This window comes from Sander vitreus, chromosome 21 (genome assembly GCF_031162955.1).
Source record: "Sander vitreus isolate 19-12246 chromosome 21, sanVit1, whole genome shotgun sequence".
Lineage (NCBI taxonomy): Eukaryota > Metazoa > Chordata > Actinopteri > Perciformes > Percidae > Sander > Sander vitreus.
Window position 1 is genome coordinate 11,152,649 of NC_135875.1, and position 18,411 is coordinate 11,171,059.

General features: G+C 38.4%; 3 protein-coding genes across 5 annotated transcripts; all 3 read right to left on the reverse strand.

Moving 5' to 3' along the window:
• Window positions 1-518: 518 nt before the first annotated feature.
• dcakd (dephospho-CoA kinase domain containing) lies at window positions 519-4,486 on the reverse strand. 2 transcript variants are annotated; one of them, XM_078279354.1, is made up of 5 exons: window positions 4,186-4,486; window positions 3,546-3,657; window positions 2,726-2,929; window positions 2,152-2,239; window positions 519-1,907 (listed from the first exon to the last, which is right to left on the reverse strand). In XM_078279354.1, the coding sequence occupies exons 2-5, from the start codon at window positions 3,655-3,657 to the stop codon at window positions 1,622-1,624; spliced, it is 690 nt and encodes a 229-aa protein (XP_078135480.1). In that variant the 5' UTR covers window positions 4,186-4,486; the 3' UTR covers window positions 519-1,621. The 2 variants fall into 2 exon arrangements, with proteins under 2 accessions (XP_078135480.1, XP_078135481.1); XM_078279355.1 differs by having other exon boundaries at window positions 4,431-4,478.
• Window positions 4,487-4,586: 100 nt separating this feature from the next.
• Window positions 4,587-10,470, reverse strand: pus3 (pseudouridylate synthase 3). Of its 2 annotated transcripts, none has more exons than XM_078279352.1 (7): window positions 10,053-10,470; window positions 8,256-8,671; window positions 7,834-8,111; window positions 7,566-7,749; window positions 7,200-7,309; window positions 5,917-6,089; window positions 4,587-5,019 (listed from the first exon to the last, which is right to left on the reverse strand). In XM_078279352.1, the coding sequence occupies exons 1-7, from the start codon at window positions 10,213-10,215 to the stop codon at window positions 4,751-4,753; spliced, it is 1,593 nt and encodes a 530-aa protein (XP_078135478.1). In that variant the 5' UTR covers window positions 10,216-10,470; the 3' UTR covers window positions 4,587-4,750. The 2 variants fall into 2 exon arrangements, with proteins under 2 accessions (XP_078135478.1, XP_078135479.1); XM_078279353.1 differs by lacking the exon at window positions 10,053-10,470 and adding an exon at window positions 9,010-10,013.
• A 289-nt stretch (window positions 10,471-10,759) lies between these two features.
• On the reverse strand, window positions 10,760-13,987 carry LOC144536126 (CD63 antigen-like). The gene is made up of 7 exons (XM_078279076.1): window positions 13,765-13,987; window positions 13,143-13,331; window positions 12,856-12,930; window positions 12,601-12,714; window positions 12,253-12,390; window positions 12,047-12,130; window positions 10,760-11,259 (listed from the first exon to the last, which is right to left on the reverse strand). Exons 1-7 carry the CDS (start codon window positions 13,819-13,821, stop codon window positions 11,188-11,190), a joined length of 729 nt encoding a protein of 242 aa, XP_078135202.1. The 5' UTR covers window positions 13,822-13,987; the 3' UTR covers window positions 10,760-11,187.
• Window positions 13,988-18,411: the final 4,424 nt, after the last annotated feature.

Sequence of the window (18,411 nt, forward strand, 5' to 3'; positions counted from 1 at the left end):
CAACTGACCGTTAACTTCATTTTTTTTTTCTAGTTCTGAAGAACACATTTTCCTGTAGGATCTAATTACATCAATGTCTTTCGCAAAGAATATTTAATTGATGCATCATATTTCATTTTTTTTGTCTATTAATTTATTACACCTAGTTGATCAACTGGCAAAAAAAATATTTTCAAATAATTTTTTGTTGTTGCAAAAATGCCAACTTCTCAAAGGTGATGATTTGCTCCTTTTCTGTCATACGATTGCTCGTGTTTTTGGAGTTTGACCCATAATAGTGGCAAAATGTCATTATATCTCAATTTTGACCATGTCCCTCAACTCCAATGCTAAATCGCTGGAGTACCCCTCTAACCCCTTTCATTTCTTCATTAACTTTTGACCAATGTCTTGACTAATCTAAACTACGAATATGTATTAAACATTAAAGCGACCACAGAAAAACATTTTCGTCATTAGATGAATTTAAAAACAGCCTTCTACTGCCAAACTGCAGAATCATCATTCTGCACAGTGAATATTGTATAATAATTTATGTTCAGGATGAAGGGCATCAAACACAAAAACTAACATTTTAAAATAGACAACATCTGACAGTTGTTACTTTAAAACAGTCGTGCTGGATAATTTATATTTCAGTTAAGCCGCAAATGTTAGAAATTTGTTTTAGTTATATGTGAGTATGCACAGAAAAACAAAATCAGACTTGCAGTAGTATTTACAGAGGGCAGCTTCAAGTGTAAGAAAATACTTTGATTTATATAAAGTATGTTACTTCATCTAAATTCACTCTGTTCCCATTAAAAATGGATTGTCAAATACATTCTGTCATATAGCTTCATTATACAGGTCCTTAACATATAACCATAACATATTCTGTAAGCATCCAATCATTCATATTGGGCATTTAATTATTTTTTATATGATGATTTTTCCATCGAAAAATATCTTTTAAAATGGAGTCATCATTGGGGATAGCACTGGCATTTTCTGCTAAAAATGTATGCAAAATATTATATGCAAATATGAAAATTGCAAATAAATTAAAGAAACAAAAAACAGTGACTTCTGCACATCAATAGTTTTCAAGAATGTACAGCCGTTTACTCCTCCTTTTGTATGCTATCACCAAAAATGTCTAATTTGGATATCTTCGTGGGGTACAAAAAGGTGTAACAAAATCAAATCTTTTAGATTCTGCAATAATGAGTTTTAACTTTTTTACTGATGTTAGTTATGTGTTAACTGCTGCACCAAAATAAAAAGTTTAGCCAGTTTTTAGGCACCAAACTGTGATCGCTGAGAGCATCGGGAAGCTTGTACGGCCTAAGGTATCACCTTCTTGTTTTTAACGTCTCCGAGTAAAACCAATTGAAATTGCACATTCAAACCCTTCACACTAAACCCCTAAACCGCATTTGTCAGTGCATGTTGTGTCAATAATGTAAGTCAGTGTTAACTGCAAACAGAGCACATCCCACCACTGAACTGTAGTGGTGGGTGCTGTGAAACTAATCTCACAGTAAATTGCATCGGGCCCTCCCGACGTGCCTTAACCTGCTTCTATTCATCTTTGACCGCATCCTGGACCAAACTCTTTCTTCCCCTCATCTGTCCTCTGTTAGGACAAAAGTAACTTGGCTGCATACAGCAGTATCCCACCCAGACCAGTAGTGGCAACAATAGCAATGACCCTCACTAAGAGGAAGTCCATGGAGTCCTCCAGCTTTGTGTGCAATCGCAGGACCTGTCGGTGGGTGTCCTCTCGGCTGCCAGAGTTCTCAATAACATGATTGGCCAGGCCGCGCTTTTCATTGAGCGGCATCTGTGCAGCCACGCGCTGCTCGGCCTGCTCCTGGGTCAGACCGTCCCTCTGCATCAGACGCAAAAGCTGAGTGGCAGGGTCACTGGAAGGTAACCGACAATGGAAGTTATTTATGGAGCAGCCAGGGTGCCTTGTTAAAAACTCCAGAGGCAGTGAATCATGCTAATAAGAGACACAGAGGGCTGGAGAGAGGTAACCAATAACTCACAAAACTGGGCCTAATTACCAGATTGTGTCAAAAACAAACAAAAACTAAATATGTAACCTGTAAACAAACATTAAAAATGTGATGTGGGAAAGTGGGGAAAAGTGATTAGTGGTCTTACCAGTAAACTACTACGGTGTGGTTTAGAAACCGAGTGAGTCGTCTGGTTTCAAAAAGAAGGGGCACATCCAGCACCACATAGCGGTATCCTAGGGAGACAAAAGAGGACTGTGAAACAGAATAAATAAGTGTAAACACATTTTACACTCTAACACTGTGAAAATACCGGTTACCCAATAACGTTTTTTTAACAACATACAACAAGTGCTCCATGAGAAGTTTATTTTAAGGCACTTGAGATATCTTGAGTTGCTAAAGAATTAATGTAGCAAGTAGGAGTCACGGCTGGTGATGTATTTTTGAAAGTTATGGTTTAAAATGTTTACAGCAAAAGATCTGTATGCAGAAACATTTTTTTTTTAATACTTGTATCTCAGTGACCTTCACCTTCTATTTCGTAAAATGTTGGAAATATTCTAAAATATCTCACTATTTGGCTCACAAAGAGCAATTTATACAGCTTTGTGAGAAACCTTAATGCCCAGCGCTGCACTACAAAACAGCCTTGGCTCACTTTCAGTAAATTATCCTCCTTTTCCCTGGTAACCGATAACTGAGCCTAACTCCTCCCTCACCTCTGAGAAAGTAGAACAGGATCTCTTTGAGCATTGCTTTATGGATCTCTGGGTGAGTGATGGAGTTCAGCAGCTTCCTCTTTTCCTCGTTGGCGAAAATGAGCTGACCCAGCTTCTGCCTGTCGATCTCCCCGTTCTCGAGTAGGATCTCTGGCCCAAAGTGGTAGACGATGCGAGAATAAGCAGGAGTGTGCGGCTCCACAACTGTTATCAAGAAAAGGCAGTAACTTTTTTTTTTTTTAATTAACAAAACAGTGTGTCAAATAACATCAATTTAAATTATTGTTTTGTGGTCAATAATGCAATACTGTAGCACATAGAATGATAGACAAAACCAGTAAGTATAAGACGTTTAAAAATGGCACACGAGCAAAAGATACATGGGAAGGAAAGGGAGAAAAATATTTAATTTTGTAACAGACTCGATAACCAATTTAATTCAATACTTAGCCTAATTACTTATATTTTCTCCTGCATGCCGCTGTGCACTTTTCACCTAGTTCTGTGACCTTTTTATCTTCTCCACATACGTAACTACAACATCATCCCTGCCGTCAGCAGAGGAAGCCGTCATGATTCATGCACTCCCTCCAAGCGTTTGTCTTAATGAACCTCCTACAGGCCCACCTTTTTTATGTCCATTTCAGAATATTAATAAACGTTATTCGTCAGTGATGTGGGACATGATGTGGGTGATCCCAATTCCCACATCTCATTTTATTTGAGGGTTCGGCTGGATGATAGTTTGGACTGGTATACCAACTGAATTTGTATTCACTTTGTAATTCTAAATAGTTTGCAGGGAGAGACATTCACCTACCTTTCCTGGCCACAACATCAGCATCAATAATGGGGCACCCAAGCTCCCGCAGCATCGAAGACACTGCGCTTTTCCCTGAGGCGATACCTCCCGTCAGCCCCACCAGGAACATCTTGAAGCAAAGACACAGAAAGATGTATTCAAGTAGTAAAGTAACAATAGTTTATGGCAACTCCTAGAAACTGAATTTAAAAAAAATGGTGGCATAAAAAAAGCAACTTGTTGATTGGCTTAAACTGGATTTGTTTGTAAATAACAGCAATACAAAAAAAGGAAATATAAAACTTAGAAATGTTAAGGAGCTTCTCACCACAAGTACAAAATACTTAAAGGAACTGAGAAATAAACAGGCTCTACATAAATTATATACAGTAAATTATGCACGCACACACGCGCGCACACACACACACACACACACACACACACACACACACCTAGATATTTCCCGATTCAGATACAATTTCTAGAACAGCACGCCCCCTACTGTGGAGGTGCTAAGCTATACTCAGTTAATGTACCACAAGCAAACTTGGGTTGCTTTGACAGCTTTAAAGTTATTCTTGATTAAACATCAAAATAAACCCTGACAGCTCCGTTGTTTTGTTACCGTTATCCACAAATACTCCTATTATGTATTTACCTCGTAAACGCGTGATACTCCTTAAATCAACTGAATGTACAGTGGGAACCCGCAGTAAACAACCAGGATTGCTAAAAAGCTAACGTTAGCACAAGTATTGATCAGGTCAAAACGACCACAAATATGCAATAAAACAAAGTCGCGGCCATTTCTACTCCGTCCTATCAAACATGCAGTCAGATTAAAATGTTAGAGACAGTCCTGTCGCTGGATATTGCTGTCTATAACTCTGACTTGTACTCAACTGATTGCTATGACCTAGCTTCTTAGCTTGACAAGCGCCACCTCAAAAATCTTCCCACATCTCTTACATTAGTTCCGCTTAGCTAATTTCGAGTTCCCCATTCACTACTTGAGGTGCTAACGTTACAACTGTGTTGAAAACCAAACTCGACGACAGCTACTTTCTCCAAAAACTTGTTTATTTCAAAGCGAAACAAAGATTTGCATGAATGAAATATGTGAATACGTTTCCTGAAATAAAATGTAAATACAATGTTTTCGCATCAACAAAAATGACTACAAAATATATTTTGCCAAGTCCATTCTCCTGGAGAAAAAAATATTAATCTTCTGCTTTTTGATCTGTACTTTGTTTTGACAATGGCATCTCTGAAGAAACAGGCAGACTGGGGGATTTGTGGGAATGTTTGGACTTTTTCCCTCTGTGGATTTCACCTCCATTCTCCCCTTCCTCCCGCTCCAGCCTGCCTCTTTTGACAAAATGGTTTATTCTGGACTCCAGGCTCTCGCAGCATGGACGCTCCAGCAGGGGCCTGTAGTTTCTCTGCTTGCTGCCTTCCACTAGCCAGCAATGATTAGAGGACACACCACCTGTGGATGGAGAGAAGTGAAACAATTTATACCCGTCCAACATTTTGATGTGTATAATAGGGTCTAAGCAAAGTATTGAAAGGATACATCAGGGTGTAGGCAAGGGTGTCACTTTGGTTTGAGAAATGGGTGGCACACAAAACAGGGGGTTTGGGGGTTCTCCGCCAGAATTCTTTTTTTCCGATCTGAATCCCATTTCCTGCATTTCTACATACATTTATAGGGACTATGGTGAGACAAAATCCAGGAAATAATTCAGTTGATCACAATGATAAATTATGCCAGAAAGAATAGGACTAAACTATGTATAAAGAAAAATATGTCTTACTTTCTTTATTGCTTAAAATAGGGGCCAATCACTGAGACTATTTGAAAGTGGGGGTGGGGTGGGGGCGGAATTACACCAGTGGAAAGTACACCCTAGGATGTAGGTACCAGTTAGCAAGAGTCTCCTTTAAATAATGTATGCAGTAAATGCTAAAAATGCATACAAAATATAAATATAATACTGTGGAGGCAGTATAATGGTGCTACATGAGAACACGATAGTGCAGCAGTATTGTTTAGTTTGTTGAGGAGAACACTCGGCATGTAAGTCTACAACTATTCCTTGTTGTATTGAGAACATCCACATTATTCCTACCAAATACGATATAGAGTCAAGTCAGTTTTATCTGTATAAAGCAGCGGTTGTGTGTAGTAATAAAACAAAATATGGTATTAGCAAAAACAGAAAAGCAGTCTGGGCTGATATTAGATTATTATCCAAGTCCGGCCCTGTGGGAGTCTATTTCAAAATCCCTGTTAATATAAATCAGGTTTATGATTTAACAGGCTAAAATGAAAAATGTTAATGTTGAGGTTGTCAGAGTCTGTTCATCTCACTGAACATCTCACCTATGGCCTCCAAACCCTGGATCATCCCATGGAGGACGTGGGTCTTGACTGCACTCTGGGTCCAGTGTTGCTGCAATGCGGACAGGACGTGGTTCACCTCTTCATTCTCCTGTTTCCAGCTCAAACCTTCAAAGTGGCAGTCGTACAGCACCAGCGGGTAGTCTACCGCCATGCTAGAGACAAGAAGGGAGATCTTTAAGAAAGATTCATACAGATACAACTGTATTGTTGCTACTATTCTGGATTTGCACAGGAGATTTATTATTTATACTACACACTGGTCCAACAGCGGAGCACCTTCTCTATAAGGCTCCGACCGCTTTGATGACACACGGACCGCTACAGGAAATCATTCCTGCCACATACCATAAAACTATACAATAATTCCCAGCTGTGTGTGAGATAACTCTCTCATTAGCTCACACATTACAATATTGCACTATCATGCTACTTGCACACTGGTTACTTCATATTTAATATTCTTTCATATTTTAATTTTGTTATACATTTGTATTCTACACATGTATATTAGGGGTGGGAATCACCAGAGGCCTCACGATACGATATCATCGCGATACTTATATCACGATACGATATTATTGCGATTTTAAACATATTGCAATATTCTGCGATATATTGCATTTATTACCTTTTTTCCCCAACTTCAAATTTTTCCCAATTTCAACTGATGTCCCCAAAAAAAAACTTTGTCAACATCTGTTTTATCTAAAAAGATACATTTCTCTCTTTGTTCATCTCACTTCAATTTAACGCTGCAAAATGGGATTGTCAAGCAGACAAACTGACCAAGACATATATGATAAAAGATCGATACTTTGCGTCTGTGTATCAATACAGTATTGCCACGGAAAAGATACTATGAGATACTATGCTGTATTGATTTTTTCCCCCACCCCTAATGTGTGTGTGTGTGTGTGTGTGTGTGTGTGTGTGTATATATATATATATATATATATATATATATATATATATATATATATATATATATATATATATATATGTACATTCTTTTCATTCCTCTAAGTATATTTTTTGAGTAGGTGTTCTGGTATTTCATCTTTTGTTATCTTATTATTTTTAGTATATTCCTTGTATTTTCTGTATGTGTACATGTTCTTGTCACTTGCTGCTGTTACACAGTAATTTCCCAGTTTGGGAATAATAAAGTCCGTCGATTTTGACGACTTCTCGTAGAACCAAAGAAGACACCGTAGAACCAAAGAAGACACAATGCACAACCTCTACAACAGCAGTCCATTCACCTGTATTGGGGCTTCCTGGGGTTACTCTGAACATCCAGAAGCTGATTAATTATCTCCGGGGCTTCCAGTTTCTGGCCAATCAGGAGAAGCAGTGCCATCATGCATCGTACCTGCAGCATAACACAACAGGAATTTCACCCCAGTAAGAGACTGTAAATGTCATTAATCTAAGTATTCAAATTAGCTCCACAAGAGATTTCATCTAAATTAGTCTTGCTGTTACTGAAACTAAATATTGTGTTATTATTCTATAAAAGGCCTAATTTACAGGGATACAATGTCTTGAAATTAACATATTGTTTTGCTAAGCAGAGCTGTAAAAAAAAATAGAGGGGGAAAAAACACTAAGTGAGTGTCTCTTGATACCTGGTGGTAAAGGAAGGCCAGTCCTTTGATCTCAAATATAAAGAGGTCATATTGGTCTGTGCAGTTGATGTGCTGAGGCTGCACAGGCTTGACTGATGCTGACAAGATAGTCCTCTCAAACTGCAGGACTCCGTTGCCCACATCCATTTTGCACAGGTTGCGAAAGTCATGAGTGCCCTCGTATCTGTTGGGTGTTAAGAGGCCCTAAAATCAGAACTGTGACTTTGAGCGGTGACATCAGTGTTCATCACTTTTTGGCTTCACCCACCTTTTTGCAGCATCTGCCATCAATGTCACATCCAAGGATCCGCGAGGGAAGTAGTACCGGTACGTGCGGGACTGACAGTCAAAGCGTGCACTAAAGCCCTCTGCTACTGGCGCCCAGTCCAAGATCCTAATGTCCTGGGGCAGGACTCTGTTCAGCATCTTCACATATGGAAGCTCAGAGCCAGTAGCTTTATTCTTGGCACTAACATCAACATGTTCAGGGACTGCGACGCCAGGTCCTCCACAAAACTGCGTGGAGCGCAAATCAATAGTTATGACCTGCAGAGAAGAAACAGTGTTAATGTATGCAGGCCATTCAATTGTTTTTGTTTTATTTTGGAGCAACACACTGGATCACCATTCATATAGTTATAATCTCCCTATGTAGTCAATACATTATAATTTGAGTCTCAGTGAACTCACTTGGGAAAAAGCACTGACTCCTTTATCAGTGCGTCCACACCGATGGTAGTTGGAGCTCTGTCGGTCCAGTATCAGCCGCGTCTTCAGCAAAGCCTCAAAGACTCTGGCCTCCACAGTGTTGTCTGTGTTCTCCTGAACTGCAAACCCCTGGTAGGACCATCCCAGGTAAGCCATCCGCAGGGCCACATGGCGCCGAGGGTGGGCAGAAAAGTCAAAGGGACGCTCTTTGGCTGCTTTCTTACCCTTTTTACTGCTGCTGGTGTTAGAATCAGGTCTGCAGTCTGTGTGTTCATTAGGAGATGGATCATCTCCAGCTTCACTCCTCTCCTTCAGCTGGGACTTGAGCTTCTTCAGGTCTGCCTCCAGCTCCTGTATTCGCCTGATTAAAGCCTCTGACATGCTGCTCAATGAATAAGCTAGACAAAAAGACCATTTAGAAAGGATAACTTTAATATTTTAATAATGTAAACCTCTGTCACTTACTTGTTACTTGTGTGAATGCAAGTTAAGCAGTATAGTTTGTACTTTTGCTTAATTCACAGTAATACAGTTACCACAATATTCAGCCAGACAGCTAGCTGGAGTCGAGTGAACGTATGTTGACTTGCTAAATCATAGACTTGTATAACAGTTACAGTCTATGGGCTAAATGCTACACACACAGTCTGTTAGCTTAGCTTGTGTGTTTTGTTACATAGCAGATATAAAGACTGGTGGTGGTCGTAAATAATAAAGCAATAAAACGTTCCTTTACCTTTGATTTTAGTGTAAATGTTGCTGATAAACTTGTGTTTTTCACTCAGTCTTCTGGGTGTCTGGCGCACACGTTACTTGCTGATACGGGATTGCTAGAGTCGGACCGATTTTGAGAGCGGACGTATTTCCCGTAGGGGGGTTCTGGGAAACGTAGTTTATTACTTAACTCGCCTAGTGGCACACCACTAAATAATTAAATAGCGTAGTAACTCGTGTGGTAACCCAGAAACATGCTGGTTTTACTTTAGAAAAATCTCCCACTTTTGCTTAATTTCTTGTCCCATTTTAACTATTGCAGTCAGATAAAATGGGGCAGTCACTCAAAACCCTTTACCATAAAAACGCAAAGTGTATTGTGAAAATATTTTGATTATAAGTCAAACAGTTAACATTCAACATGCTACAACAATTGTTGGCATTATGCCCTTATTGTTTTAGCCACTGAGTTTACTCTGACTCAGACCAGATTTAAAGATGGCAATAATCTGATGACCTCTGGCTCTCAGTCTCAACTGCAGACCAGATGCACAGTCTGAACCAGTTTAGTTCAAAGGTCCACAGGGCTGAAACATTTCATTTTTTAGGTTTTATAAATGATATCTCAGAAATTATTTTGTGCTCAGCAGAGCAATTATCTACATGAAGTGACAGAATTTTATCAGGTGCACGTTGCCGGATCTTCTCCACAGCGCTGTGGAGGACGGTCTGGCTAGTCCACACAGCATTCCGGGGTGGGAGAAAAACGTGCTCTGGTTTATTGGCATATCTTTAAACCAATCACAATCATCTTGGGGGGCGCTAAGCACCGGACGGAGCAACAGTGCATCTGCAAAATAGCCTCGGGAAGGAACTTGTTTTGGTGGAACGTGTACGTTCAACAGGTTGTTTTAGTCGTTTTAACAGAAAACTCAGATTGGACAGATAGTCTAGCTAGCTGTCTGGATTTACCCTGCAGAGATCTGAGGAGCAGTTAACCACAGTCCTCACAAATCCACCGGAGTTTAGAATGCCAACACAAAGAAAGAAGAAGGTGACGGACACCTGGCAGAAATGAGGGACATCCGGCGTAATTTCCAGCGGCACCTGAGCAATCCCGAAAGTACGGAGCCCCCCTGGGGTCAGCTGAGAAAAAAAAAAAACTAAACCGTGCACACAGAATAAAAATCCATTCCCTCGGTTTCATAAACTGTTTGCACGGATCCATAATCCGTGCCCTTGGTTTTATAAACGTGAGCAAAGTTAGAAAGATATTCACAGATTCCAACTTCCGGGATCAATTACTCTATTGCGAAATGTATTAAATCACAAACAACGCATCTTTCCTAACGTAGTAAGGTTAACAACGAGCTACAAACTAATTTTCATCAAAATGAGCCGTCCTCCAACCTGGAGAAATAACATTGGTCTCTACGAGCAGCCGGCGGTGAGACGGCAGTAAGACGAGTGCTTAGGGACCGTCTACAAATTAGGCTACAACACCGAAAAGAGATACAACAAAAGTATTAATTAATTAAATGATTTAATAAGGTAGTGTATCCAAACTTACCTCAATTATAACTTTTTATTCTGTGCGCACGGTTTAGTTTTTTTTCTCAGCTGACCCCAGGGAGGCTCCGTACAAAAGTGAAACTTCGTCAATATAGGTTAGGTCCACGCTGAACTGTTCATCGGTAATTTACATTCAAAATTAGCTCAAATGATCAAAAGGTAATATGCCAAAATTAAACATGCAAATTGAACCACTCAGCCAGAATGTATCACACATTTATTGAAAATATTCATAGTAGCATGAAATGTAAACATGAGACTATTATAACAGGTGTTTCAATGACATAATAGACAAAAATATTTCCATTTGTCAGATAACGTGTTGAAATAGTCACAGTTGGCAAGCATGAAAGTAGCAATAAGGTACCTTTTAATTGTTTTTAAACATATCAATGACATGTTCATGTGAACTATATGTTTAATCTTTATGTCACTTTTTTTTTCTATTTTTTTATACAATTTCTTTATTGATTTTTTGCACTCACAGGTAGTACATTACAACTTTTCTTTAACAATTAATGTCACATTTTAGAAAGAATACACTGGAAAAGCAAATAAAATAGATCAAATATGTCAGCGATGTGGGAAGTCTGCTGCTTGGCCGCGACGAGGGAGGACATGAGATGCATCAGCTTATGTTTTCATAGTTTTTTCGTTTTAAGATTATACACAAGCACACCCCGACAACTACTCCAAAAACCTGTAATAGGTAAAAAGTTTTAAGTTACTGGCAGCAAATGAAATCAAAGACAGGTCAAAAAGGTTCTTTTCGCTCTCTGTAAATTCAATTAATTCTGGATTTCTCCACCTGGGGCAAACAGGATGAGATATCCTTTCTTATCATTCATGCCATCCTCTACTTACTTTTCAAATGTCTTCATTACCATTGCCTACATGAATATTTTCACATGCAAATTGTTGAAATTGCATATACACTACCGGTCAAAAGTTTGGGGTCACTTAGAAATTTCCATTCCACTCCATTATAGACAGAATACCAGCTGAGATCAGTTGCATTGTTTTTTAACCAGGGCAGCAGTTTTCAGATTACATTTATGTGCTTACATAATTGCAAAAGGGTTTGCCAATGTTTTCTCAGTTAGCCTTTTAAGATGATATCAGATTAGTAAACAGAATGTGCTGTTGGAACATTGGATGAAAGGCTGCTGATAATGGGCAATGTAGATATTGCATTAAAGATCAGCCACTTCTTTCTACAACAGTCGAGAACCCTTTTGCAATTATGTAAACACATAATGTAATCTGAAAACTGCTGCCCTGATTAAAAAAACAATGCAACTGATCTCAGCTGGTGTTCTGTCTGTAATGGAGTGGAATGGAAATTTCTAAGTGACCACAAACTTTTGACCGGTAGTGTAGATAATTTAATAAATCACTAAATCATTCAGGGAAATACATGTGTTTTTTTGTGTTTCTTTATATACATTCATGGCATTTTTGACTTATCAGGTATTTAAAGTATTTACCTCTGCAACTCCAAGAGCAATGCAGACAGCACCGACCCACACCAGGTTTTTCAACAGAAAGATCCTGATGGCCGCGATACAACCCTGAGGAGGAGCACAATCGTAAAGTAAGTCATAAAATACACTTCATCTCATACTCTTCAATCATTTGTTCACAGAAATGTGATGAAAGGGCTGTAAACTTGATATGAGATTTCCCAGCTGACCTTTGTGTGTACTTTATCCTTGTTCTGTCCACAACCCTGACTCTTCTTCACGCAGCAGGAATCTGGCACGGCATCATGGTTCTCCCAGCCCACACTGCTGGACCAGTCAGTGGGGCCGTCTGCGCCACAGCATCTGAACTGCAACATAGTTTATAATACATTAAGAGAAGAGTGCACTAGTGTTTGTGGATCTGTCTATTCATGGTGCACTGTAAAAACAATTCAGTGTACATATGGGCCTATGCATATTGTTTTAGGAAAAAAACAAATCTTTTAAAGTTTCCTGTGTGGGAATTTGAGAAAAGTCCACTTTTGAAATGATGTGTCAAATACATCTCTACGTGTCACCTTTTCCTGGATTCGGTCTATGGTGTGTCTCTTCTCCGGGCTGTATTCATGGATCACCTTTCGTGCTTTGCTGTTGTAGTCTATAGCACTTTTGGCACTCTTTAGGAGGACAGTCTACAGATATATTAAAGAAGATTAAAATGGCTTTATGATCGGCACCAGAGCTTTACTTATTGTAATGGTAAACAATGTTTTATATTGCCTGAGAAGCATTGTTAATGTTTTGACCTTGATGTCAGAATTTGAGTGTCTCACCCTGCTACGAAATATGTAAAAGACAGCCCCTGAGAGTATCTCCAAAATGATAATGATGATCAGGATGCAGATGAACTAATTCATAAAGAAACACAGTGAGCAGTGTTAGAGGTCAGCCATGTCCCATATGGCTTAAAAAAACTTAAAAACAACAAAACTGTAAGTGACACATTTTAATCTAGAAAATATCGACATTCAACATCCTCCCAAAATTGTTCCACAGGTTCTTATTCAAATCTATGAGAAGACATTTAACTCATTATGGAGCATTACTGTATGTTACTTACACAAGCCACCATAGAATAGTTATCAAAGAATGCCCCCAAATGGCCCAAGAGGGAGATGAGGACTATCGTGGCACCCACTGCAATGAGGACTATAGCGATTTTAGATAGGCCGCTCCCTGCAAAAGATCCCATCTGTGAGTAAGTCAAGTGTTGCTGTACTCCGATAACGATGAGAGTAACTCCAGATGCCTGAAAAACAAATTGAACAGCTGAACATAAGTGCAGTGTGCTTTGAATAGTAACATTAAACCCAGTTCTGCTGCTGAGTTCATGCCAGTCAGCAGTGTGGAACTACATCATTGAAAGGAGGAAGATATAGATTTTGTCTAATAATTTGCTGAAAGATATAGGTGGGACATTTTTGCCATGTGCGATTAATTCAATGTACTACTCATATCAATCCAAAATAAATACTGTATAACAGTTTAGGATAAAATCTGAAAATCATGAACATGAAGTAGATTGTTTTCTTTTTTATCTACTAACACTACTACTAATACTCATGACCCTTTTTGTGTCCGACTTAATTTAGCCCATTTATTATTTGAATCATCAATGTTATGAATTATTGCTGTCCCCAACACTTAACTCATTAATTTACAGAAATACCCACATTACTTACCAAAAAGAGCAAATTGAAGAAAATGAAGCAACATTTGACACTGCAAAACGAGCACATTGTCAGGATTTGTTGCAGGCAAATCCAAGTTTTTTACTGTATAAAAAGATAAATGAGCAAAAGAGTGAGCAACAGACGGTCCTCAGTCTAGGTGTCAAGAGATACAGGCTGAGCATCTAGATGTAATTCCAACAGTAATTCAGTAGTGAGTCTGTCCCAGCATATGACCGTATGCAAAGCCTGATAACATTTAAATTGATATATCACATGGAAACATGAAGTCCCTGTTAGACTATTTGAATAGTAGCATCGATGAGGTGCAAATAGTAGCCTACCATAAAATATGATAATCTCAATACCAAGTAGTAGCCTCTATATACTTCAGAAATATAAAGTGAATATTGACCCAATGGATGAACTTGTTTAGAAAATTACTTTATGTTGTTTCTATGTTTCTGACTTTCATTTTAAATACACCGTTGCAGGTTTACAAGATTGCTAAAGGGTCAAAACAAAAGCCAAAGATTGGCATCACGGGAGAGGACTTACATGTGTTCAATTACTCAGAAAAATAGTTGGTCGTATTGTCACATATTTAAAAGAAAATTGTAATTTAATCAACGCCAGTCTTGAAAAGCTTTTACTTCTGTTGATCTTCTCTTTCCTTCTGCAAGTAATTAGTTTAGACGAAGATGGTAAAGGCAGGAAGTTTTTCTAATATTTATTCCAATACAAACCCCCCATTACTGTATATATACTACTACTGTATATATAATACTGTATATATATTCTGTCAATTTTACATTTAACTGCACTATTCAAACAGATGATTAGCTCTGCCAGTAAATCACACATACAATATTTGATAAACATACAGAAAAAGAACAAGAGATTATGAATCATTATTCGTAAAGAAACAGAAATGCAGTTTCTTTCTGTGACAGCTCCAAGTGTCTGAGCACTTGGAGCTGTCTGACTACTGGAACTTGCTGTTGGGCTTCTTCCATTTTTTTTTAGGACAAGCTCTTCCCCAGAAGCTTCTCCAGCAACACATGGAGCAGCTGCAGGCAGCCTGACCCGACTCCAACAGCTGGAAAAGGACTGAGGCCTCTGGCTGCAGCACAATTATCTTTGTTACAGTGCCCATTGCCAGTGTCCTCCGTTCTTCACATCTTTTTCTATCCATTCATGTCTTTCTCTATGTCCATCCCTTCAGTGTTTTTTTCTGCTTTCTTAGAGCTCAAGCCAGAGTGCACCAGGCTGTGAAGGACCATGCTGCTTTCTAATTTCCGACATAACATCAGAAATTCTGTTTTTTACTCTGTTCTCATTAAACCACGGAATCACAGCAAGCTCTTTGAATGTATGTGAGGGGAAAGATCATGACAAAACAGACTCAGTTGCAGGCTAAGTCATGAGGTTTTACCCCAAAACAACTGTAATTATTTGAAGGACACACAGAGACTAGTTTATCTGTTAGAGGACAAGTCATTTACGTGTACAGAAGTGTGTGGTTTTATCTTTCTTCTGCTCATTAGTGACTCTCTCTTTCCTTAAGCCTTATCTACTTGTTCTTATTTGCCTGCAAAGGAATTCATGCTTGAAGAGATAAAGAATATGTTGGCTTACTGCAGTTGAGTCTGCATCTGTTCTCACCATCTTAAAATGTAATCTATTTGGTTATTTTTAAAGTTTAATTAAGGACTTCAGTGGTCTTGATTTGACTCTCTTCTGTTTAGCCATCAATGCTGGTTCACAGAGTTGCTCATTTCTGCAACCACAGGAGGGCCCCATTTAACTTTCTTAAACAAACAAATGTGTTCAGCATTTGTGTTGCCATTATTCCAATTTAATGGAGTGATGGAGCATGGCATGTGTTTAATGGAGTTTGTGGGAACAGGATAACACAAAGTCTGCACATCTTTGATGACTTCATGGGAACAGGAAGTAAAATGATTACCATAGTTGGAGCACTCACATTGTCCTTCCCACTTTTTGCTTTTCCTGTTTTGAATTCCACAAGACTTGGTCAAACCCTTGTATGACTTTGTCTGATGAGGATACTTGTCTAGGAAAGAGGTGGAGTTATGGGTTTACTTTATGGAATGTTAACATATAAGCTCTTTGAACAATAATGACATTCTATAGTGGAAAGGTCCAAATATGGTTAAAAGCGAAGTCCCACTGAATGCACTTATATTTTAAATTATTATTATTATTATTTTTACCTTATATGGCTTATGGCTATATGGTTTCTAAAAAATGTGCCACAGCTTAGAGGACCTGAACTCAGTGGTAAGTCCACATTGTTCAGTGAAACAGCTTTTCAGAATCTGTTATCTATCTTCACTTGTTTAGAATACAGATAAGAGAAAACCAGTCTGTAGTTAATAGCTCATGCAACAAAAGGTTAAGGAGAGCACACGTTGGAGACACACCCAACCAGCCAAGCAGCCATGTATCTATTCCCATATCAATAGGATTAAAGGTGCCTCATTTACTACTACTATTACTACCACCACATTTTTCAAGGGTGATGTCATGTGTTTTGATGTTCTTTTATTATCTTTATACATTTCAGAGCTGACTCATTAGTTAACATGAATGTAAAGAATACAAGAGCAGGAATAAACTTCTTATATACGGCTCTACAAATCCAAAACACAGTTTAAATATTGGGGCAACATTTAGTTAAGACTAGAATGTGCCATAGAAATGTACAATTTAGATTTTAGGGGGAAAGAAAGAATGGAAGAATGAAATGCATGCACAATTTGCAAGACGTTTTTTGTACCAACATCTTAGTAATTAAGTTTGTTATACCACATAAATAAGGCGGTGGCAAAATCTAATCATGACGGAGAAAACAATAACACCAGTAAACTTGTGCTAAAGATTAATTTAGCAGTTAGTACCTGTCCTTTCTGCAGCCTCTGCAGAGGATTTCACGTTAAATGTCTGTATATCAGTAAACAGTTAAGCTTTGGGCCATGTCTGGACCATCAATCAACGTGCTTTTAGCGCCAGGGGACATGTTTGTAGTCTATAAGTAAATGATGTGCCTTCCACCATATGGTACTACTTACCAGTCCATGTAACTGTTTCCTGACATTCTTGCACTGACCACCATTGAGTGAAATGTGTTTATTTAAAACCACACCATAGTAACTCATCTGTTTGAGGGTAGCTTTTAGAAAAAATATTATGCAACCACAATTATTGTTGTTGTAGCATTGAGAGTGTGTTACACAATAATCATTTGGTGTCTTAATAACTAATCAGTCACAAATGCATAAATTGTCTATGTTAATTCCATCTTTCAATGCTAAACTGTATAAGCAGTCAAAAAAGAGAAACTTAACAAGCTCAATATTTAATATAAATAAATAAGTAATATAGACAAGTAAATTTATATAAAAAGCATACTTACACAAGAAACAAATTAAAATTGTTTAACAAAATGTATACATACATATAGTATGTACATATATGCATACATATACACATTCATAATTGTGTAAAAATTACATTTGTAGTGTATCTAGACACATTATAATAAGCTCATTGACTAACAACAATATAGTAAAGTAATTGTGACTGGAGTCAATTCACTAACAAAACAAAAGCAAAACTCCAGCCAGAAAAAAACTATTTATCTGGCTGGAGCAACAGCCAGAAAAATGCTCCTAGAAGGCGAAATCTTTTATTCACATGCTGTAAAGTAAAATAAAAGTCAGTGAGGCTTTGACAGATCTTCAGTGAAACAGATTTTCAGAATCCGTTAACTATCTTCACTTGTTTAGAATACAGATAACAGAAAAACAGTCTGTAGTTAATAGCTCATGCAACAAAAGGTTAATGAGAGCACACCTTGGAGACACACCCAACCAGCCAAGCAGCCATGTATCTATTCCCATATCAATAGGATTAAAGGCGCCTCATTTACAAGTGGAATTTACTCAGGGGCGGAATGGGGATTGGGGGTGCTCTGGGTCTCCAGCCCCAAATGTTTTTTCAAAAGCCCCGAATCTTTTTGGTTTTTAAAAGACCCCTCTCGGTCTCTCTGACTGGACCGACAAATCAATGGAGCAAAAGTTCTATTACTAGGGGAATATCGGCATCTATAGGTTCAGAATCAGGATCAGGATTTATTGCCAAGCAATGCTTTGCAATGCAAGGAATTTGCCTTGGTGTATTAGGTGCATACAGTAAACAATAAACATTAAAAAGGGAATAAACAATAATGCAAGTGCTACAGTCAAGAACATAAATACAGAATAGATACATTACAATAAAAAGTAGGCTATGTAAAAAGACACTATAACAAATATGTGCAATATAACTGTAGGCTGTATGGTTTGTGCATGGTGTGCAAAAATATTGATCAGGGGATGTGCAAATGTTCCCAGTATATATGTTATGTGCAATGGCCAGGAATAATAGTCCAGGATGTGTGTTAATGTACGTAGAGTGAGGGTGGGATAACAGACCCTAAGACACCCTAACATTGTCACAGGGGGCTGATCTGTGCTGCCTTTACTACTATTATGATTATGCCATTCCCTGAATACATCTAATATAATTGAATAGATGTTCTTCTGTTGTTCAATTCAGAGTATTGAAGCCACATTTACTTGGCATCGTTGAGGA